This window comes from Macrobrachium nipponense, chromosome 22 (genome assembly GCF_015104395.2).
Source record: "Macrobrachium nipponense isolate FS-2020 chromosome 22, ASM1510439v2, whole genome shotgun sequence".
In the NCBI taxonomy this organism is placed as follows: domain Eukaryota; kingdom Metazoa; phylum Arthropoda; class Malacostraca; order Decapoda; family Palaemonidae; genus Macrobrachium; species Macrobrachium nipponense.
Window position 1 is genome coordinate 45,671,124 of NC_087213.1, and position 25,099 is coordinate 45,696,222.

The window sequence follows — 25,099 nt, forward strand, 5'->3', positions numbered from 1 at the left end:
TGCCACCAATATTAGGGCTGTTGCCTTGTATAATAAGGCACCCTATGAGGTAATGTTAGACTTGCAATAATCTTACGTTAAGTCGGTTGGTTATGCACTTCCATACTCATTGGAGTGTCTTGGGGTTTGTAGATCACTTACAAAGTCGGTATTATCTTCTTTGGTTATGACGACGATGTGTTAAACTCATGATGATTCGGCAATGATGTGAGGTTCTAGTAGAAAACACGAAGTATAAAAATACTTACATTCTCTGAGATTACATGGTGAAGATCAGGTAGGATTGTACAGGTCTTCTAATGACGATGGCTTGATCGCTTCTCCCAACGATGATGGCTAATTCCACTCTGTTCTGACTAAAGGAAGCAGACAGTAGCTCGAACATATGAACATACATACAAAATGAGACACATTACTTATCACGTAGGCCGTTTGAATTATAGGTCGCGGTAGTTGTCTCAAGCAGGGAGCTTGGACTAATGTTTTCAAAACAATGACCACAGGTGACGGCATGTTATCTTAGCCTACTTAAATGTATACGTCATCTTATCGTCTCTGGTCTGATCACATTCCTGCAAGCAATCTGGTTGACCTCTTTAGGTTTAGTTTTTTATATATATGGAGTAACATTCCATATTTTATTATGTAATCACTTACATATATACTAATAGCTTACTTTTGTCTTGATGGGAAGCTTCAACTTGTCCACAGAAACGTGTGGGTTGTGTTGTTACAGCTGCCTGATTCATTCTCCAGTTTCGAAACGTGTTAGTACTCTTTGGGCCCTTTCACACTATGCGATTCTTGTCGGACCAAGATACGATTGCAGTGCCGGATCTAAATGCGACACAAAATTTCGCAAATCGTACATTTGTCCGACTGCCGTACAAAGTGATCCAATTTTTGACAAGCGCTTGCAGTCTGCTCTCAGCCTGTAGTGCTGACTAGATGGACAGGAGGAGAAAATTATTGTCTTTATTTATTACATTTGAGAACAAAGAAGAGAAAACCGAGAATTCACTGGGTACACCCTTTGAATACACGAAGGCACTTGCGTGGCGCATTTGCCACAATTTTCGAGGAGCTGAAGAGAGATAATGATAAATTTTTCAATTACTTCAGAATGTATAAAACAACCTTTGAGGAACTCTTGTCACGTCTACATGACCAGTTGCTAAAAGAAATAAGACAATCAGAGATGATATTTCGCCAGCACGACAACTGGCAGTTACCGTCAAGTAAGAGGAAATAATATGGACCTTTCCTTGTAAATTTGCTTTTCCATATAGAAATTAAATAGGAGAAATGAAAACAACTAGTGTTAGCTGAAACATCTCTATTTATCAAAAGTATAAACTGATATATCTATATAAAAAACTAAAATCTTTTACTTTGATATAAAAATTCCATATCTCTCTCTTTTTCATTAATTAATGTAAATAAAATGTAAGTGTTAACTATAAAAACTTCTCAAAAATCATATATATCAAATCAAAAGCTTTTAGTCCTCTTTTATATCAATAATCTGCCGATAACCTTCTAATAATTTCAGTATCAAAACGTATATGTAACCTAAATGAAAAAAAAAAAAACAGCAAATCATTTAGTTAATCATTTCTCATTAGTTTACTTAAGCTATCCATACCTGTAGTTCTTTCTTATTTACGAATAACACTATTGTTATTATTATTATTGTATGGTGTTTTTTCATTGCATGGAACCAGTGGTTATTCAGCAACGGGAATAACACTATTTATATTCCTCAAATGTTTTCAATACCCAATGCACCCGATCACCAGAAGCAGTGGAAGTCTACTGCTGTCGCACGTATATGCAGGAAAAAATCGCATAGTGTGAAGACACGTATTGAAGGCAATGGCCAACTGCAATCGCGTCTGGTTGCAGCACCGGACATGGCCAGTGGGGCCTGTCGGCTGTAATGCGATGCCGGACCGGCAAATTTGCCGGACCGACATAGTGTGAAAAGGTACATTAGAGATAATAATCGACTGCTAGTCGCATGTAGGTCCGACATCGTGTCGCATTTACGTACGACATAGTGTGAAAGGGCCCTTAGTATTTATATTATTAGTATTATTGGCACTTTGGTACTATTAGCAATTATGTTATTAGTATTATTGGCACTGTTATGATTGTTGATATTTGTGTTATTGGGGTTAGTATTTCCCCGAATCACCACGGTTTGTGAAGTTGGAACTGGGATTCTACTGCATCTGTCTGGTGTTGGTCTTAAATTGTATGAGCTATCTCTGACAGGGTCGAGTTATTCGTTAAAAGTAATTCGTTAATGGGTTTTGCATTTCCCCCCAAAAATTGTTCACGTATGCTACTCATCATTACACCATAGTATATAAAAATCATAAGTGAAATTGGCACAAAAGTACCACCAACAATTAGTCACACAAAATGATGCACAACACAGTATTTAAAAAAAAAATATATATATATATATATGTATGGTTCACTGTGCACAAAGTACCTAAAAAAAAATCATGCACTGTTAATTTTAAAGGTTTTATAGTAAACATATAAAAAATTCTTCATATAATACATATCATGTATATCATAAAAAATTCTTTATATAATACATATCATATATAATATATATATATATATATATATTATATATATATATATATATATATATATATATATATATATATATATATATATATATATATATATATATATATATATATATATAGAGCAGGTCAAGGAACTCATATTAACAAGTTGCAACGTTTCGCAGCCAACCAGCAGGCCTCATTTTCAAGCTACAAAGTAACAATATCTAATTAGTACACTAGAATTAAGCTACAAAATACACAATGTAAGGTACAATAAAACATTCACAGTTAAAAGTACAAATAAAGACCAACCGTTGAGTGTGAAGACAGAGGAAGCACCAACAAGAAACTTAAACCGTTCACGAGAGTTGAAGAGGTGTAGACGTGGTATGGGTGTTCAGTGAGGACCAGCTTTTTAATAAACAATGATTCATTAATTGTTAAAACCTTATGATGGGAAACTCTGCCCAAAACCCTAAAGTCCTGGTGCTGAAAAGAATACCTACATTTATCGGTATTATCCCTTGTGTTGGAAAATTCGGGATTCGAAAGCTTCGTGCCAGTTCTATGAAACTGACAGCTCTATGACTGTCGATTCGGACCTTGAGTAACCTATTTGTCGATCCAATATAAGTACCTCGATTACATCGAGGACAAGTAAATTTGTAAATAACACATGAGGTCATTAATGGGATCCAAATGGTCCTTGAAGCTGAAAAGGCTACGGATATTCAGTGGGTTTGTGGGTATAAATTTGGTTTTCATGGCCGGGAAACGACCAAATATCAAAGCTTGGAGTTCCATATAAAAAGTTGTATCGTGAATGAAAGGAAGGCTGGCATAGAAAGGTAATTAAGGAACGTGAGGAGTAGGATGACGTGGAACAAACATTATTTACAAAATCGGAGACATGCTTAAAGAACTACTGGGTTGGAAAGAAGTTGCTGTTAATATGTTTTTGCAAGAACGTGACTTCATTGTGAAAAGCTCGCCAACTGGAAGACAAAGCAAAGGCTCTTTGAAGCATCGTTAATAAGGCATTAATCTTTAAATCTAGAGAACAAAAACTCTAAAAATTTGTACCAAGACCAGTGAATGTCTTTTTTCTAAAAACGGAACTTGAGAGGCTTTTGAGAGGAGCGTGTAATTAAGATATCTAAAATAAAAAAAAATAAAAAATTGCAACTGATTGTTTGTTCGTGTTCAGTGGTGAATTTGATGTTAAGGTGAAATGAGTTCATGCAAGTTAGAAACCTCTCGGCGTCAAACCGACTTGTAAAGAGTGCAAACTTGTCTTCAACATATTTATAAAATAGTGGATGGTAACTTAAGGGACAAGAATCAAGCATTTGCTCTTCCAGCGAGCACATGAAGATACCGGCAAAGATGGTCCAAGAGGAGCCCATAGCCATGCCATCAATTTGCGAGTAAGAACAACCCTTATAAACAAAAACGGTGTCCCGCACCGCTAGATCTAAGTTTCCTAAACTCGTTCGTACAGAACCTGTTAAAATGAGACTCATCCGCAGGAAGAAGCTTGCTTAAAATAATATCAATAGTCCCAAATTTTCCAACATAAGGGATCATACCGATAAATGTAGGTATTCTATTCAGTACAAGGACATTAAGGTTTTGGGCAGAGCTTCCAATCACAAGGTTTTAACAATCGATGAATCTTTGTTTATTATAAAACTGGTCCCCTCACTGAACACCCATACCACGTCTACACCTCTTTACCTCTCGTGAACTGTTTACGTTTTTTGGTAGTCTTTCCTCTGTCTTCACACGCAACGGTTGGTCCTTATTTGTATTATTAACTGTGATTGTTTTATTGTACCTTACATTGTGTATTTTAATATTGTAGCTTAATTTTATTGTACTAACTAGATATTATTACTTTGTAACTTGAAAATGAGGCTTGCTGGTTGGCTTCTATATAATGCAACTTAATAAATAAATATGAGGTCCTTGACCTGTTGGTGTGCTTCCCCTGCCTTCGTTGTATAGTTGGGTTTAGAGAAACCTCTGCCTGTTAATATATATATATATATATATATATATAGAATATATATATATAATACTATATATATATATATATATATATATATATATATATTATATATATATATATACATATATATTTAAATATATATAGATATAATATTTTTATATATATTCTATATATATATTTATAATTATATATTTAAATTATTTACATATATATTTCTATAAATATAATTTACTAATAATTTATATTTTATTTATATTTATAATTAATATTATTTATATTTAAATATATCTATTATTTATTTAATTTTATATAATATTATATTTATATAATATATTTATTTATTTTATATTATATATATGTATATTTATATTGTTTATATTTATATTTTATATATTTATATTTATATATTGTATTTATATTTATTTATTTATATATTTAATTTATATTATTATTTATATTTATAAATATAATATTTAATTATTTAATTTAATATTATATTATAATTTATATATATATTTATACTATTTATAATTAATATATTATATAGTATTATAATATATATATATATATATATTTTTATATCTATTATTATATATTATATATATATTTATTATATATTTTTATATATATATATTTTAATTATATATTATATTATTTATATAATATATATATATATATAATTTATATATATAGTACTATATATTTATATATATTTATATTTATATATATATTTATATTTTATAGATTTATTTTATTTATATATATTTAATATATTTATATTTATATATTATATAGTTATATTTTATATATATATTTTATATTAGATAAATTTCTATATAATATATATTTTAATATATATATATATTTCTATATATATATATATATATATATATATATATATATATATATATATATCATATATATAATATATATTTATATAGTATATATATGATATCTATATTATTATAAATAATTTATATTTATAATAATATATTTACTATATTATAAATATATTTATTATATATATATATATTTTATATATATTTAAGTATATATATTTATAATTTATAATTTATTTATTATTATAACCATTTATTTATTTATATATATATTTAATTTATTATATAATACTTATATTTTATTTATATATATATATTATTATATTATAATTATATTTATTATTTATATAAAATTTCTATATAATATAATTTATAATATATATATATTTATATATATATATATATATATAATAATAATATAATAATTATATTAAATTTATTTATATTATATAATATATATATTTATATATATATATTATAATGATATTCCAGTCAGCAAGATATATAGACTTCAGGAGGGTCCTGATACACATGTTGTTTAAAAAGGCCATGTTTATTAACAGCAAAGAAACGTTTCGCACTACTCAGTGCATCATCAGTCTGTCAAAGGTAAAAGACAATAAAATACATTATTAACATAAAAAGGAATTCAAAAGGTAATTAAAATTTACAAGTTAAAACAATAAAAAGTAAAAGAGTATAAAAAAGTACATAAAACAGAAAACAAAAAGAGACTACCAAAAACACCAACCATCTATAAGCAGGAGAGAAGAGGGAGTGACATACAATGACGTCCAAGGCCAGGCGACAACTATGCCAGATACAAAGTTCCTGAGGAAGTATTACTATTGAGAGAGGGAACCAGTCTTTTAATATATAACGATTCTAAAGTTGTTAAGTGATCTGGGTCCCTTACATAACCAATTATTGAAAAGTGTTGTTTCAGGACTTCGGTTTTACATAATGCGCCATGATTTCTAATATTAGAAATTCTGGCTGCTTAATTCTTTGGCCAGTGCGAAAGCTAAAACCCAAATGGCTGCAATATCTGACCCGCAGTAACCTCCGTGTCGATCCAACTTAAGTAGCCCGGACATCCAGGGCATGTGAATTTATAAACCACATTGGATCGCATGAAGGACTGCAGGCGATCTTTGAAATTAAAAAATGATCCTATTGTACATGGGTTGTTAGAGATAGTTTACGTTAAGACAGGGGATTTCCTGTTCAATTATTCTTGTGAGATTTAAAGAGAATTTGGAGTCGGACATATACGGGATTGAGGCATAGAATAATTTTTTTGGGACATCAAAGTTGACTGTTGGAGGTTGTAAGAACTTTGTTAATAACTTATTGGTGATTTTATGAACTATATCTTGTGGATAGGAGTTTATCTTGAAAAAGTTGAATAAAAAGACTATTTCTTTGTGAAATATTTGCCAAGTTTGAAGAATATTTTAGAGCTCTATGGACCAAGGTGTAGATGGTATTAAGTTTGAAAGAATATTGACAGGAGCTATAGTAGTTATTGGCTAAGCCCGTATATGTCGCTTTCTATAAACAGAAGTAGTGAACTCAGAATTATGTCTCGTTACATTAATATCTAAAAATGGAAGACTACCTTCGCTCTCTACCTCCATGGTAAATTGAATGTTTGGATGAAGTTGATTAATATAATCCAAAAATAAAGAACATTGCCAAGAGTGCTGGAACAAGACAAAAGTGTCATCAACATATCTGCGATAAAAGGACGGTTTAAAATTATGATTACACTCGTTTAAAAATTTCATTTCAAGGTCAGACATAAAAAAGTTAGCAAAAATGGGGCCCAGAGGCGACCCCATGGCAACTCCATCGACCTGCGAATAGAGTTGCTTATTAAAAATGAACATTGAATCTTGCACTGCAAGTTCAAGTAGTTGTTTAAAGATTGATCTGTTAAAACCATGAAAAACTGTATCTTCGCTAATAAAAACCTTATCTAGAATAATATTGATCGTTTCATTAAGTGGGACATTAGTGAAAAGAGACTCTACATCAAAACTTACCATGTAATAGTCTCCATCTTGGTTGGTAATTTGCTGTTGGAACTCGTAACCATTTTTTAAAGAAAATTCATTGTTACTATATTCAGAAAGTAAACCGGCTAAAAATTTGGAGATAGAGAACGAAGGACTATTATAGGCAGCCATAATGGGTCTAAGAGGTATATTAGCCTAATATACCTCTTAGACCCATTATGGCTGCCTATAATAGTCCTTCGTTCTCTATCTCCAAATTTTTAGCCGGTTTACTTTCTGAATATAGTAACAATGAATTTTCTTTAAAAAATGGTTACGAGTTCCAACAGCAAATTACCAACCAAGATGGAGACTATTACATGGTAAGTTTTGATGTAGAGTCTCTTTTCACTAATGTCCCACTTAATGAAACGATCAATATTATTCTAGATAAGGTTTTTATTAGCGAAGATACAGTTTTTCATGGTTTTAACAGATCAATCTTTAAACAACTACTTGAACTTGCAGTGCAAGATTCAATGTTCATTTTTAATAAGCAACTCTATTCGCAGGTCGATGGAGTTGCCATGGGGTCGCCTCTGGGCCCCATTTTTGCTAACTTTTTTATGTCTGACCTTGAAATGAAATTTTTAAACGAGTGTAATCATAATTTTAAACCGTCCTTTTATCGCAGATATGTTGATGACACTTTTGTCTTGTTCCAGCACTCTTGGCAATGTTCTTTATTTTTGGATTATATTAATCAACTTCATCCAAACATTCAATTTACCATGGAGGTAGAGAGCGAAGGTAGTCTTCCATTTTTAGATATTAATGTAACGAGACAATTCTGAGTTCACTACTTCTGTTTATAGAAAGCGGACATATACGGGCTTAGCCAATAACTACTATAGCTCCTGTCAATATTCTTTCAAACTTAATACCATCTACACCTTGGTCCATAGAGCTCTAAAATATTCTTCAACTTGGCAAATATTTCACAAAGAAATAGTCTTTTTATTCAACTTTTTCAAGATAAACTCCTATCCACAAGATATAGTTCATAAAATCACCAATAAGTTATTAACAAAGTTCTTACAACCTCCAACAGTCAACTTTGATGTCCCAAAAAAATTATTCTATGCCTCAATCCCGTATATGTCCGACTCCAAATTCTCTTTAAATCTCACAAGAATAATTGAACAGGAAATCCCCTGTCTTAACGTAAAACTAATCTCTAACAACCCATGTACAATAGGATCATTTTTTAATTTCAAAGATCGCCTGCAGTCCTTCATGCGATCCAATGTGGTTTATAAATTCACATGCCCTGGATGTCCGGGCTCTTACGTTGGATCGACACGGAGGTTACTGCGGGTCAGATATTGCAGCCATTTGGGTTTTAGCTTTCGCACTGGCCAAAGAATTAAGCAGCCAGAATTTTCTAATATTAGAAATCATGCCGCATTATGTAAAACCGAAGTCCTGAACAAACACTTTTCAATAATTGGTTATGTAAGGGACCCAGATCACTTAACAACTTTAGAATCGTTATATATTAAAAGACTGGTTCCCTCTCTCAATAGTAATACTTCCTCAGGAACTTTGTATCTGGCATAGTTGTCGCCTGGCCTTGGACGTCATTTGTATGTCACTCCCTCTTCTCTCCTGCTTATAGATGGTTGGTGTTTTTGGTAGTCTCTTTTTGTTTTCTGTTTTAGTACTTTTTATACTCTTTTACTTTTTATTGTTTTAACTTGTAAATTTTAATTACCTTTTGAATTCTTTTTATGTTAATAATGTATTTTATTGTCTTTTACCTTTGACAGACTGATGATGCACTGAGTAGTGCGAAACGTTTCTTTGCTGTTAATAAACATGGCCTTTTAAACAACATGTGTACATGGACCCTCCTGAAGTCTATATATATTTATATATATATATTTATATAGATATATATATATATATATATATATATTTATATATATATATATATATATATATATATATTATATATATATATATATATATATATATATATATATATATATATATATATATATATATATATATATATTTATATATATATATATATATATTTATATATATATATATATATATATATATATATATATATATATATATATATATATATATATATATATATATATATATATATATATATATATATATATATATATATATATATATATATATATATATATATATATATATATATATATATTTATATATATATATATATATATATATATATATATATATATATATATATATATATATAATATATATTTATATATATATATATATATATATATATATATATATATATTATATATATATAATATATATATATATATATATATATATATATATATATATATATATATATATATATATATAATGATATATATATATATATATATATATATTTATATATATATCTATATATTTATATATATATATATATATGTAGTTATATAAATATAATATATATATATATATATATATATATATATATATATATATATTTTTATATTGTAATATTATATGTATATATATACACATACATACTACATATATATATATATATATATATATATATATATATATATATATATATATATATATATATATATATATATATATAATATATATACATATATAATTATATATAATATATAATGTATATATATAGTTATATTTATTATTATGTATTAGAAGGAGAAAGCATATGGAAGCAGTAAAAACCCACTGAAACTTGAAGTACTTTGATAATAATTAGTATATAGAAAAAAAATAATTATTATGTATTAGAAGGAGAAAGTATATGGAAGCAGTGAAAACCCACTGAAACTTAAAGTACTTTATTAACAATTAGTAAACACAAATTCAATCCACAAAACAGAACATAAACACAAATTATGGACGAGTTACGCAGAAGCAACGACCCTTCGGTTAGCAATTCTTCACAACCTACCCATCACCAATTATACTGCGGATTATCAACACGCTTCACATCAACTAAACATTATTCATATAAATAGTAACTCCAAAAAAGTTAGTGGCAACCACAGTTACATCGCACAAGAAAACCTCTTAATGGCTAAACAATACATTACCAAGTTCTCTTCTTTAGAAACTTGATACACGTTCACTTGTTTCCTGCGACCCCCCGAAATGCATCCTGTAGTGTCTTTATATACAAGAGACCTGCTAGACTGACATGGACCCAACAATACCACTTTACACAATCCTTGGCGACTGCCTCCTACGGCAAGCGCTACTGCCATCTGTTGTCTAGTGTTCACACTTCCTATGCACTAGAATATTCATTTTCTCAGCCCTTAGTTACATTTTATATGCAGTAAATCATATACATTTACAATGTATATTATATATATGTATGTATGTATATATCTATATATATACATACATACAATATATATATATATATATATATATATATATATGTATGTATGTATGTATGTAGTATGTATGTATGTATGTATATTAGTATATTAGTACTCTGTATTTACTATTCTGTATATATGTGTATACAGCACTGATATGTCAATTGTCGTGTCTTGAACCATTCAATTACAATTTACAATATATATATATATATATATATATAGATATTATGTATGTATGTAATGTTGTATATGTTATGGTTTATGTAATATAGTATATTAGTACTCTGTATTTACTATTCTGTATATATGTGTATACAGCACTGATATGTCAATTGTCGTGTCTTGAACCATTCAATTACAATTTAGGACAATTAACACAGTCTAGCCTATACATCACAACTTAAACCTTGGCATAAGCCAATACCAAAGATACCTATACCTCATAGGCCTAGGCTATTTTAGGCCTGTTGTTAGCTGGAATAGGCACTTTACGTCGGGGACGGCCGAATCTTCCTTAAGGTTTAAGGTTGAGGGAAAGGATGGCTCCCACGGATTTATAAAAAAAAAAAAAAAATATTTCTTCTTAATAGCAGGTGGATACATTGTGAAAGCAACTTATTCTTAGTTTTATTCCTTCCATTACTGTGAGAACCAGTACTGAGGGTCTTACACTGGACCCCTATACGTACTGGTTGACGTAAGACGACAATCTTGTTACACCGAATAGCTAGCCTGACTTTATATGCATAACGTAGGTGGAATTTAACTCAATGAGTAACACTTTCATAAATATATGGAATGAGTAACACTTTCATAAATATATGGAAGTCTAATTTTCATGTTAGCCCACGGTTGGGTGGTACATTGCAACCGGATACAAACTCAACATGGTGCAACGTACGTAACAGTACCAACACATTTCTTGGTATTTGGCAGTTACATCAAAGTAAAAATATGAAGGAACACTATTAATTGCTGTGGCTACATGTACATTATAAACTGGGACAAGTGCATACCTTTTTACAGGGAGAAATATGTAATTTCAAATTAGATATAAGGGGAACTGCATTCCTTTCCCCTCTTAATGTTTCCGTACTCGTCCCGAACAGAGCAATTTGAGCGCAACTATACCCTTGGTTACAGTTACATACTTAAGTACGCTCGATCATAAATGATCTCAACTTCGAGTTCTTAACGCTACATCTTGATAAAATGAAAACCAAATTTGTCAAGGGTACTACTGCCATAAATTTTAGATGAAAGTCTCTCTCTCTCTCTCTCTCTCTCTCTCTCTCTCTCTCTCTCTCTCTCTCTCTCTCTCTCTCTCTCTCTCTAACAATTTCCACAGGGTTGTCATTTACATTTAGTATTCCACTCGACACCAGTAGCAAGTTCTAATCATCATACAGGGAGCTAGCTATCAATGACAATATTAACAACCATGACATGATAATTAATAAGACAAATATATGGCCTAGACTCGGTATTACACTTATCTACACACTTGATAGTATTTTATAAACTAAATATTTCAAGTATTTTATAAAACAAGCATTCGAGTAAAAGAATTTTAATTGCCTGTAAGAATTACTGTCTCCGCAGGTATCTCTTTAGTTGTCTCCACATTCACAAGTCACATTGATCTACCCTCTCTCCAGGATATGTTCACTTTAGTGCGTCGATGTTGCATGCATTGCGTGAAGAGATCGATTTACTGAGTAATAGTGCGCAGACATTTTCATAAAAGGCCAACGTAAATATAATTACCAACTGATAGGTGATACTTATTATGGAGGTATAAAATATGATTTGCTCTTTGTTTTCCAGGTACCAGCAGTATGGAGTATATTCTTGGAGGAGCAGCGGCCGTTGTAGCTGCCCCTATTCTTTTGCCAGGTAAGAAAAAGATTAAAACCAGTAGAACATCCAACAGATCTACACTAAAATGTAGTCTTGAAGTCGGTGTTGATAAAATTATATTGCTTAACACCGCAAGAAGGCAGTTTTGCACAATAATTCAACTGCTGTGTGTGCAGTGTTTTAATAAGAAGAGCTGAGATACTAAAATATGCTCGAAGATGGACTATCCAACCAACTGTTGGATTTTGTCCTTTTTATAATTACAGCGCCCTCTTCTCGTTTTTTCACATATTGGAAATTTGTCATAAGCCCCATATTCAAATTAAGTTAAAATTAAGATGGTCTGATCCAGGAATCAGAATATCTTCATTTGTACATGCTTTATGAGTAGAGTTTGTGTGCTCTTACCAGCTTCTATTTCTATCTCTTCTGCGATCTGGTTCTATGTTTCATGTCATTATTCTTCTTAATTGGTAGTTCTGGATTAGTAGTGTCTACTCTCAGGAGTGATTTGAGAGACGAACGCCAGACTTTTTATTCCTTTACTATTGCAAAGAATACAAGTTAACAGTTACACAAGTTGCAAACTTAAGATTCAAATCTAAGTAATTTATGGCAGTCTTAAAATTTCTATCACGACAAGTGTATGGCTGTTGCCCGCTCTGCAGTCTCGCAAGCGTCCGGTGGCTGATGAGTTTCTTTGAATCTTAAATTTGACGTGCACACCAAAGCTCAATTCTCTCTCTAATTTCACTGTACCCTGATTATTCTCTTTTATGTTTTTATGCTACCATATGGAAACGAGTGAGAGATGTTTTGGCTCGGAGGAAAAGCACTGGCTATATGAATGTAACAGACGCACCTGGAGGCCTCTTGGTGTGGAGCATCAAAGCGGACGAAATCATGTCCGAATGGGGTATGCAATAATTGACGTTGATTAACCTGTAGAGGTAAAATACGTAATGTGTGAGTAAGTGATGCGTGATGGTAGGTGAGTGATTAGGAGAGTACCAGGATGAGAAGTGGATGGTGCGATTACGATAATTAAGTCCTGGTTAGTAGTACAAGTTTGCTAGAGGTTAAAATGTTAGTCTTCTGGGCAGAGGTCAAGCTGGCTACCTACTCAGGGTAGTTGCCAGGAGCACTGCAATTGAATGTGGCACTGTACCTAGGACACAGGCGCCAAGGAGAGCATGTGGCTCTCAGGTTACTTGGTGAATTTGGTGCATCCCTTCTTCTTCTTCTTCCTCCAGTGCCTGGCTACACCAGACCTTGGAGGTGACGGAGGCATCGACTCTGGGGAAAGGCCAGAAACACCCTACTTCGGCAGCTGCAGCAACTCACTCCGTCTGTTGCGACAGCTGTCGTAAGGGTGAAACACACACACACACACGTATATATATATATATATATATATATACATATATGTATGTATATATATAAATATATATATATATATATAATATATAATATATATATATATATATATATATATATTATATATTATACATATATATCTATATTATATTTTTAGATTTATATATTTATATATTTTTATATTTATATAAGGAGAGTCAAAATAACTCTCGTTTAAATAATAGGAGAGAACTCCTAACTGGCAACGAACCTACCTCTGAGTGGCATCATCACTTCGAATGTCGCCCCTGTAGCTAGCTGAAAATCAATAATTAAAACTCTAAGCGAATTCAGACTCCTGCTATTACAAAAATATGGTCTTTATTTCCCAATTAGCTAACATGAAAATGAAATCAAATGAATCAAAGAAAATCCCAGCGAAACTCATCAAATCACTATTACTCTCACGAATTCTTATTAGATAAGTTCCTAAATCACTATTACTCTTTCACGAATTTTTATTAGATAAGTTCCCCCTTATCTACTTCTGTCCGGCTATTCATTAGTCTATATCAATAACTGTCAACTCAAGTCTAGAGATTCCATCTGAAAATGAGAATATAATTATCAAACAATTGAATGTTAAAGTTAGTCAATAAATGAGTGTCGCATGCTAGTTCCCTTTCTCTAGAACTGAACTCAGTTTCCACACGCAACCAATATCAGGTAATGTCTGCTTATCACTCCACTCACAAGGGTTTATTTATTCCACCTATTTTGTCTTACAAACGCACGCTAACCCATTCTGTGCGTTTCTATTTTCCCATGTACATGATTAATCTAGCGCGCATGTACTTGATGTGAAGTGACCTTTCCTAGCGGTTGACCTCGTATCTCTGGAATGCGCTCGCATCTCGTTATTCTGCGACTGGCATGTTTTATACTTGTGTTTAATATATACACACTTACGCATCTAACCAGTGCCTTAAGATGGCTCGGCCGCCTACACGTGCACACCTGTCGAACGCAGCATTGGCTACTGGCATATACTAGTTCATAATGTCTTAAACTTGCCACATGATTCAGAACTTCTGCTGCTGTGGTTCTCCTACCCCGTCGGCTGCATCCAAATTTTGATGGTTCCTGCAACACACATTGAACATCATTATCTCTACCATAACGGCAATCACTGGAACTGTGTAGCGTTCGGCGAAGGAAAATTCACCTCCAGTGTAGGCGGAATGTTTACCGCCATGTAGTGCCCCTGTAGGTGTGTGTCCTAACAGCCTCATTGATAAACTGTAGATTCGCCAGTTTCCATTAAAGGAACTGTAGCGGCTTCCTCGTTGCTGGACTTTAAATATTTGGCGACTCCCATGCAAATGCGTCTTGCAGGCTCCTGATTTGTCCCAGAATTTTCCTGAGACGACCCATCGGCGATAAATTGTCCCTGCAATGGCGACCTGTGACCTCGTCGCAACACCCGTTGCAGTAGATCCCAAGTTGTTTTCATTGTCACCACTCATGTGAGCTTGGGAATTCTCTAGTGTCATTGTGTGTCCGTGTTTCGTCGTCAGTAGGGTTCTAACTGACTCCTCGACAAGTCTACATGATATTAAAAAAAATAGTCTTGCTTCAACACACGAATCTGTCATGAACTAACATACCCAATCTCATAGTCAATTGTTGAAGACAAATTCCTCACTAAAATAAATATGGTCTGTATCTATTGACCCCCTCCCCCCCCTTTTAAAAAAAAAAAATAAAAAGCTTACTAGGAAAATCTTTATCACTATTTGACCACTCATTATTAACCCCGTATCTGACAAGTGTACTGTCAAAACCCCCATAATGTTTACACAGCAAAACCCCTGTAGTTTATACAGCTAACTTCCATCAAACATAATGTTGAATATCCCTTCTATCTTTGTAACTCAAGAAAATTCTACCTCCTCTCTATAATAGAAATCCAATGTAAAAGTTACCATAAAAACCACTTAATCCCGATTACAAGTTTCCCTTAAAAAAAAAAATAATAATTCAACTCTTTGCCCATTACAAAATGTAGTTGTATCACCATCTAAATTGCTGCTGCATCATATCAGTATCATTCCACAGCATTGTCAGCACCAAACCACCTGTTTATTCAACATGTCCTCAAATTGCACCATCAACTTGTCTAGTCAGACTCAAATCCCGAAATCATCATTCCTTAAATTGGCCCCAAATCTTCCTTTAATCCTCGCTGAGAATCCTCGATAAATCTTCACTGATACCACAGAACCACATTAAACCTTAAAATTATCCTCAGGACATCCTCATTGTTACCACAAAAGTACCCAAAATTGTCCTAAAAAAAATCCTGTTATATAACTATCAATATAAAATATACCACAATAGGCTAAATCCTAAGCCATTTAAACACTGCCAAATATACCTCAAAGTAAACTATTTGTGATACTGCCACATGTATATAACCCCCAAGAAATCACCTCGTTGGGATATAAAACCACAGGAAACCACAATCCACAAATTACATATACACAACATACTACATACCGTCAAATATAACCAAACCACTGGTGAATATAACCTCATAGAATACATCTTACCAGGTGAAACGTAAAACCGCAATGCACCAGTACCACCCCCCAAGAGCCATAATGCCACAAAGAACCACAGTCACCACTCCATTGGCTCATAAAACCACAGATCACCACCAAAATCAGAGCCACCAAAAATTTAACATCGAAATAACCACCAGAAATCATCCCCCCCCCCAAAAAAAAAAAAAAAAAAAAATCACCACCACCAGGAATTCCCAAATAACCAAAAATTATCACCAGGTATCATCATTCTGTTGATGACCAAAAGTCATCAACAGAAGAATTCCTTATATTTTTCAACTGCACAGTATTTGCCCACATTGTCCACCCCATTTTTCCATTATTAAAATAATTACCTTGGGTTTTTTCAACAAATTGCCACAGTTGTGATCATATTTCGTCATCCATTTGCAAAATCTAAAGAAAATGCAACTGCACAGTGTCTCCTTTTTATCATTTTCCTGTCCTCTTCATCTTTGATATATATGTCGATTTCGACCAACTTTTCTTTTCATCTAAGACCACAAATCTGCTTCCTTTCTTTTCTTTGATAACTCTAGAGGACCCTCAAACTTTGGACCGAACTTGTAATTTAGTTCATTTCTCACATTGATTTTTAGGAATACATTATCTCCAATGGCAATTTTAACATATAATGATTTCTCATTGCTTCTTTCCACCATTTCTCGGGTCTTGCCCTCGAGATTATGGATGAGACAAGCATGTCTCTCCTTTGCTGTGGAAATTAATGCTTCAATTGTATCTTCCATGATGGGCTATTGTTAGCAAATTAAATGTGCCTCACGCTTGGCAACCAAACAATGCTTCAAATTGGGACATTTTAATCGTGATTTGCTTCAAATTGAGACATTTTAGTGGAATCACTGACCATAGTAGTATTAATGTTAGTCTAACTATATCAATATATCTATCCCAGAGTCTAACTTTATCAAGTATCTATCCCAGTTTCTATTGTTTTCTCCTATAGTCTTCCTGAGAGTTTCGAGCACTTTCCTGTTGGCTCGATCACATAACCCCATTAGCTTCAGGTCTGTATGGAATTAGTACTTTCTGTGTCCCCATGACTTCTGCTAAACAATCTAAAGTCCTGTTTACAAAATCTCTACCATTAGCGGTCAACAAAACCTCGCGTGAGCCATATCTGCAGATGACCCCATTGAAAAATGCTACAGCTACTTCTTTGGCCGTTTTATGCTTAAGTGGAAAAATTTCTACTGTCCTTGTTAGTTCATCTATTATTACTGACATATACCTATTTGCGGATCTTGTTTCACAATAATTTCCTAAGATATTCATATGTATTCTCTGTAAAGGTCAACTTGGTATCGGATATGACCCTAATTTGCAAGAAGTTACCCTTGTGGATTTGCAAGCATTGCACACTGTACACGTTTTCACAAAAATTTCCACATCTTTCCACATACTTTTCCAAATATACTTATTACACAACTCATTATATGTTATTTCTACCCCCAAATGTGGACAACCAAACCTGCAATGTACTATATCTAAAACTACTGAAATTAGGACTTTTGGAATCATGGTCTTGTGTCATGTCTCCTTTACTTTCACTAGTCCTTAATTTATATTTAATTTTCCTGACCGACAAATTACCTTCTAAATTCTAAACCTGAAAAGGTAACTTATAACCTTTCCTGACTGATTCCCCTCGGAGGAACGCTTTAGTGTCTGCCAAAATTTCATCCTCATCTTGCCTTTGCTCTATGAGACTTATATCCCATTGTATAGAATCACTAGTAACTACCCCAACTTGAAATCCTTAGTATCAACGTATCATAAAAACTACTAAGGGCATCTGCGACTACATTTAACTTGCTTTCTATATATTAGAGCTTTGCATCAAAGTCCCTGATAGTTAAGAGAACCATGAAGCTCTTTTGGATGACAGATCAGGTTTATTAAAAAGATCCAATAATGGCTTGTGGTCTGGAAGAACTTCTACTTCATTCCCCATTAGTAACATTTTAAAATGAACTGAACTTGATACTATTGCAAAGGCTTCTTTGTCTACGGTAGCCATTAGTCTTTCATTGCTGCCCTTGTCCTAAATTTCCTACTATAGAAGGCTATAGGATGGAGCCTCCCATCAAATTTTTGCATAAGGCAAGCACCTATACCCACCTGACTGGCATCAGTCACTAATGTTAATGGTTCACTGAAATCGGGAAATTTTAGAACCGGGGATTCATTAATATGTCCTTAAGTTTCTGAAAAGCTACTTGTTGCAGTTCTCCCAAATGAAATTGAATGTCTTCCCGCAACATTGCTGTTAAAGGAGCTGCAATGTTAGAAAGCCCTTTCAAGAAACGGCGGAAATATCTCGCCATTCCCAGGAATGGTGTAATTTGTCTTTTTGACCTCGGGATAGGAATATCTGCAATTGCTTTGACTTTTTCGTCATTTACTCTGACTCCCTCTTTAGATATGACATGACTTGAATATGTAATGGTTCTTCAAAAAGGAACACTTAGCTAGCTTAATTTTTCAATCCTGCTAACCCAAGTCTCCAAAGTACTTCCTTAAGCACTTCTATGTGGTGCTCGATCGAGTCTGTTGCAATTAATATATCTTCCATGTACACAAAAACATTTTACCCAGTAACCCGTGCAAAACTGTGCTTACTAACCTCGTAAAAGTCATAGGACTACCTGACAAACCAAAAGGCATCTCCGTAAATTCTTAGTGTCCCTTGGGCACTGGAAAAAGCCAGTATATTCCTTGCTATTTTCGCTAAGAGGGACCTGCCGTGTTCTAACGTTTAAAATCGACGCATACTCGGACAGAACCGTCCTTTTTCAGGCATCGCTAACAGAGGAAAGTTGTATGGAGACACACTGGGTCTAATAATTCCTTCCTCTTCCCATTTACTGACCTTTTTCTCTACCTGTTCTATGCATTAGCTAAATGTTCTCTAAATATTTTCTTCCTTGATTGCATTTTCTGCCTCTGAAACCGTCGGTTTTCCCCCTCTACATAGCCACTGAACCTATCACTACTCCATTCTTGGAGGTCTACCACATAAGTGTTCTTCTGATATTTCCTAACTGTATCGTTACAGTTCAATAATTCCAACCATGTAACACCAGTGTTTAATAATTCCTTCCTCTTCCCATTTACTGACCTTTTTCTCTACCTGTTCTATGCATTAGCTAAATGTTCTCTAAATATTTTCTTCCTTGATTGCATTTCTGCCTCTGAAAACTCGGTTTTCCCCTCTACAATAGCCACTGAACCACTATCACTACTCTATTCTTGGAGGTCTACCACATAAGTGTTCTTCTGATATTTCCTAACTGTATCGTTACAGTTCAATAATTCCAACCATGTAACACCAGTGTTTAATACGCTTTTCATCAATACGATGCTAATAACCCCTCTTAGTTTCTTGCTACCCTCAATTACACATACTTCCCTGGGCTTTTTCACTTCCCTCAGTCTGACTTTTACCATAGTCTTTGTACCTGGATTTAAAATAACATCCCCTGATAGAACACCCTGTTCCACGTCCCCATAAATATCACCACCCGTAGTTCTCATTGCATCCACCAGGACCCCATTGTTAGTATCAGTATCAACATTATTATTAGTATCACCACCCATACCACCATTGTTAAAACCACCAAAGTTGTCACCACCTTGGCCCTCAATATCCCATTTATCATCATCACCGACATCCCCGCCACTGTTTCCCATATCACCAGTGTGGGATCCGATGTTACCACTCCCTATATCATTGGTATCATTACCATTATCACCACCAAAAGCATCCCCATTTTCACTGTTACCCATATTAATCTCGGTATCCTTAGTTCCACTTGTATCCTCATATGGGATAAAAACGCCTGGTATTCCAACTGTTATACCACTAACACCTGTATGGACCGATATCCTGTGTCTCTTACATGCAGGATGGCCCAGTAAAAGTTTGTTGCCCAGTGCAACCCCATTTATCACCAAAAATGGTTCTATTAACACTACCACCCACCAAGAGTAAATCATATTTTTATAAAACCTAGGGTATTTAATCTATGGGCTTGCACATCACACACCGTCTGGCCCTTTGCCCTCAGTTTCTGAGATGGACAAGCCTGCCAAAAGTGATCAGCACTTTTGCATATTCCACAATATTTGACTCTACATACTTTCTTTGTGTACCCCGGTTTATTACAATTGTAGCAACGCAACTGCTGTTGCCCTTGATAGATCGATCCTCTCTTATATTCCACTTTTGCACACAAACGAGGAGAAGGAAAATCTGAGTCTCTATCATCATATTTCTTGGACAGGTCCTATTAAAAAATGTACTATCTACCGTGGGACATTTGGACATATGTTTCTGAATTTGGGAATAAATCAATTCCTCATTTCATCAAAACTAACTAGGATGGCATCCGGGACGTCGTGCAGAAGCTGAGAAAAATGTATTAATTTGTGTAAGATATGATTCCCATTTACCCATGTGGACCTTTCCAATTTCTGTATCCATTTCTCCCGCCAAGTCAAAAAGTTTTGAGCTATGCTCAATAAGGCTTGTTGTCCCTTTCCTAATCTTGTACATTCCTCTTAAATCCCTCTCCTTATCTCTGTATTCCTTTGTTCCCTATGCATTGGAAACTACGGCATCTGAATGGCAAATCCCCTTTATTGAAATCTAACAAGGATTTTGACTCTGTGAATGCCTCTGCATCCTTTTTAATTCCCTTGGCATTTAAGTAGTTATTCACTCCCTCAATAAAAATTTGCACTAGTTGGGATAGAACGCCATCAACAATGCCTCGAAAAGGGCCGACTCCTGCATTTGTTAGTTATCTTATGCACCAAAGTTTGACTGTTACCTGCTTTGGCCATTTTGCCTTCCTCAGAGAAACTTAAACTTTTATAATTCAGGATTTGCCCCGAAGCTTAAACTATTATAATTCAGGATTTGCCCCGACCTCAATAACATCGATTTATTTATCCCCACACAAGCCACCAACACTGAAGTAATGAAGTATCATTCACCAATAAAAGAAAATTGCATGCACCAATTCCCAATAAACCATTACTGTTCCGAGTTACTGCTTCTCAGATTCAAGGTCAATCAGCTGATCCAATGTTTGTCACTATGCCCAACAGAAAACAGGAAAGAGCAAGAGAAAGAAAACGTACTGCCGTCCTTCCGTCTGAGAAGATTTGCTGAGCTTGGCGCAGCCCATTCTATCAGCAGTCTCTTTCTCATGCTCACATAGAAAAATGAAACATGTCCTACTACTTTTTCCCATGCATTGCACTTACGACAAACCCCTAATGTCCGATGAATTCTGCAGGGACACCAAAATGAAATGCACTTTTGAGCAAATTGTTAACACCATCAAAAAATAAAAAACCCGGTAAAACAAACATAAACTTTAACACTTATGTCCTCGTAGGTTGCGACACGCCAACACGAAGTTATTTGCTCTTGCCTTAACATGTAATATTTAGTTACACTTGCAACCATGTGCAATTAATTCCCGTTATCATTTTATCACTCCCCTCCCCTTAAGACACGTCCTATACTTAGCACTATCCAACAGCACTGCCAACTACCCGGCTGACACCCGAATTCTGTTGACTACAACTTAAAACCCCCTTTTGTCTGCAATAGAGAGTGGGTTGCCAAATATGCATAATTATAACCACTTTTCCCTAACATATACCTAATCTATCTAACCCTAGTCTCTCCAGAATCTCTCCAGAAATGTAATCTATAGGCTTGCATGCCTTTTAACCACGGCCACCACTATAACAAGAGTCAAAATGACCCTCGTTTAAATAATTGGAGAGAACTCCTAACTGAAAACGAACCTATTTCTCAGTGTCCTAGTCTCTTAGAATGCTGCCCCTGAAGCTAGCTGAAAATCTATTATTAAAACTCTAGGCAAATTCAAACTCCAGCTATTACAAAAATATAGTCTTTATTTCCCAAATAGCTAACATGAAAATGAAATAAAATGAGCCAAAGAAAATCCCAAAGAAACTCATCAAATCACTATTACTCTTTCACAAATTCATATTGCATATGTTCCCCCTTATCTACTTCTGTCCAGATATTCATTAGTCTTTATCAATAACTGTCAACACAAGTCTTGAGAATCCATTTTTTAAATGGTGGCTTCGAATCCATCTGAAAATGAGAATATAATTATCAAACAATGAAATGTTAAAGTTCATTAATAAATGAGTGTCGCATCTAACTTCCCTTTCTCTAGAAACTGAACTAAATGTCACTACAAAAAAGGTATAACTTTACAAAGTCTTTTTCACTTTACCTTTTCCGATGGATCTTAACGCCTTCCTCTACGGTATGTTTCCACACGCAATCAATGTCAGTAATGTCTGCTTAATCACTCACTTGGGGTTTTTATTCCATCTATTTCGTCTTACAAACATACATATGTACGCTGACCAACAGATGTACAGATACACGTATGCTACTAAACACACAAACGCGCACACACTAGTGTATTCAGTGAGTTTTCATTTTCTCATGTACATGTTTAATCTAGCGCACGTATTTGGCAATCTGAAGTGACTTGAAGTAAGCTTTCCTAACGGTTTATCTCGTATCTCGCATCTCATCATCCCGCGACTGACAGGTTTTCGATTTTGTGTCTCAAATCAGCATCTTGAGGAATCCACTGTTTTGCACCTGTCTCTAGCCAGCGAGTACTAAGGTTATCAAACCCATTTATTTGATTATATATCAAATTATGCATCTAATATATATATATATATATATATATATATATATATATATATATATATATATATATATATATATATATATATATATATATATATATACACATACATACATACATACATACATATATATACATATACATACATACATACATACATATATATATATGTATATTTAATATATATATATATATATATACATATACATATACATATACATCATACATACATTTCATACCATATATATACTATACATACCATATATATACATACATACATACATTCATATACCATACACTATATACATATATACATACATTCATATATACATGTACATACATACATACATACATATATATATATATATATATATATATTATATATATATATATATATATATATATATATATATATATATATATATATATATATAATATATATATATATATAAAGGTTTTTTGCCACGAAGGAAAAAATGAAAAAGCGAGATAGCCAAGTACTTTCGGTCCTGTTCGGGCCCTTTACTGAGGCAAACTGATTTTACAAAGAACAACATAGTCAAAAGAAGGCTTAATATACAAACTGACACTACCAGATTAGCCATAAGGGCGATTTTCACTCTACAGAAAGGAGGAGTCGCCAGAGGCTAGCCACACCTTGAAGGATACCGCAGTAAACAAGTGATTCTTCCAGAAAACAGTACATTTTGAAAAAAACACTGGAGCATATACAATTTAATATGAATTTTTACACAAATTTTCCCAACAAAAATTATTATTAATGAAAAGACGAAAGAAAATATAAATTATATATATATCGAGCAAGAGAAAGAGGGAGAGAGAATATCGAACCATAGAGAGAGATAGAGAGTAGAGAGAGAGAGTGAGATGAGAGAGAGAGAGAGAGAGAGAGAGAGAGAGAGAAATAATAACTATATACATGTGGGACTAATTTATTAGTTGTTCATTTATTTTGAGGTCCTTCATAAACATCTTACAAATATATGGGTCCAAATGGTACATTCCCAGACTAAGATTTAGGTTGTTTTTTATTAGTGATTTGTATAATTGCCGATTCCAGTAAATTCTTGAAACATAATCAAATAGAATCTAGCAATTACCGAGGTATCACCCCCAATTAATACAATGAGATTTTTTTCAACTCAGATGGATAAACGTGCATTTGAAGTCTGGGCTGTTCTAACTGAATACATATGTTGCTTTATACGTACACATAAATTTTTACTTGACTGACCTATTGACTCTGTGCTAGAATATTTAAGTAATGAACTTGTACTGCATGAATTGCCTATGTCCATTAGTCACATAATATCCTTAATTAAGTTATGTATTTGTGATTGCAGATTTATTTTTAATGGAGAATATTACCAACAAATATTTGGTATGGCCATGGGTAACCCTTTATCACCTCTCCTTTCAAACTTATATATGGAATTTTTTGAGAGACAACACCTCCCGAATATAACTAATCCCCTTAAAATGGTACCGATATGTCGATGATATCTTAGTAGTCTTACCTGGTGGTATCGATGTAAATGATTTACTGTCTAAATTGAATAATTTAGTGCCATCCATAAAATTCACTGTTGAAATTGAAAATAACAATGTCATCCCTTTCCT

General features: G+C 33.3%; 1 protein-coding gene across 1 annotated transcript in view; it reads left to right on the forward strand.

Moving 5' to 3' along the window:
- LOC135198623 (interferon alpha-inducible protein 27-like protein 2) overlaps positions 1–25,099 on the forward strand; it is an 83,077-nt gene that overhangs the window by 52,187 nt on the left and 5,791 nt on the right. The window contains exon 3 of the mRNA XM_064226380.1: positions 12,700–12,768. Coding sequence (XP_064082450.1) covers positions 12,711–12,768 — 58 coding nt within the window. The 5' untranslated portion in view covers positions 12,700–12,710. The remainder of the gene's footprint in view (positions 1–12,699; positions 12,769–25,099) is intronic.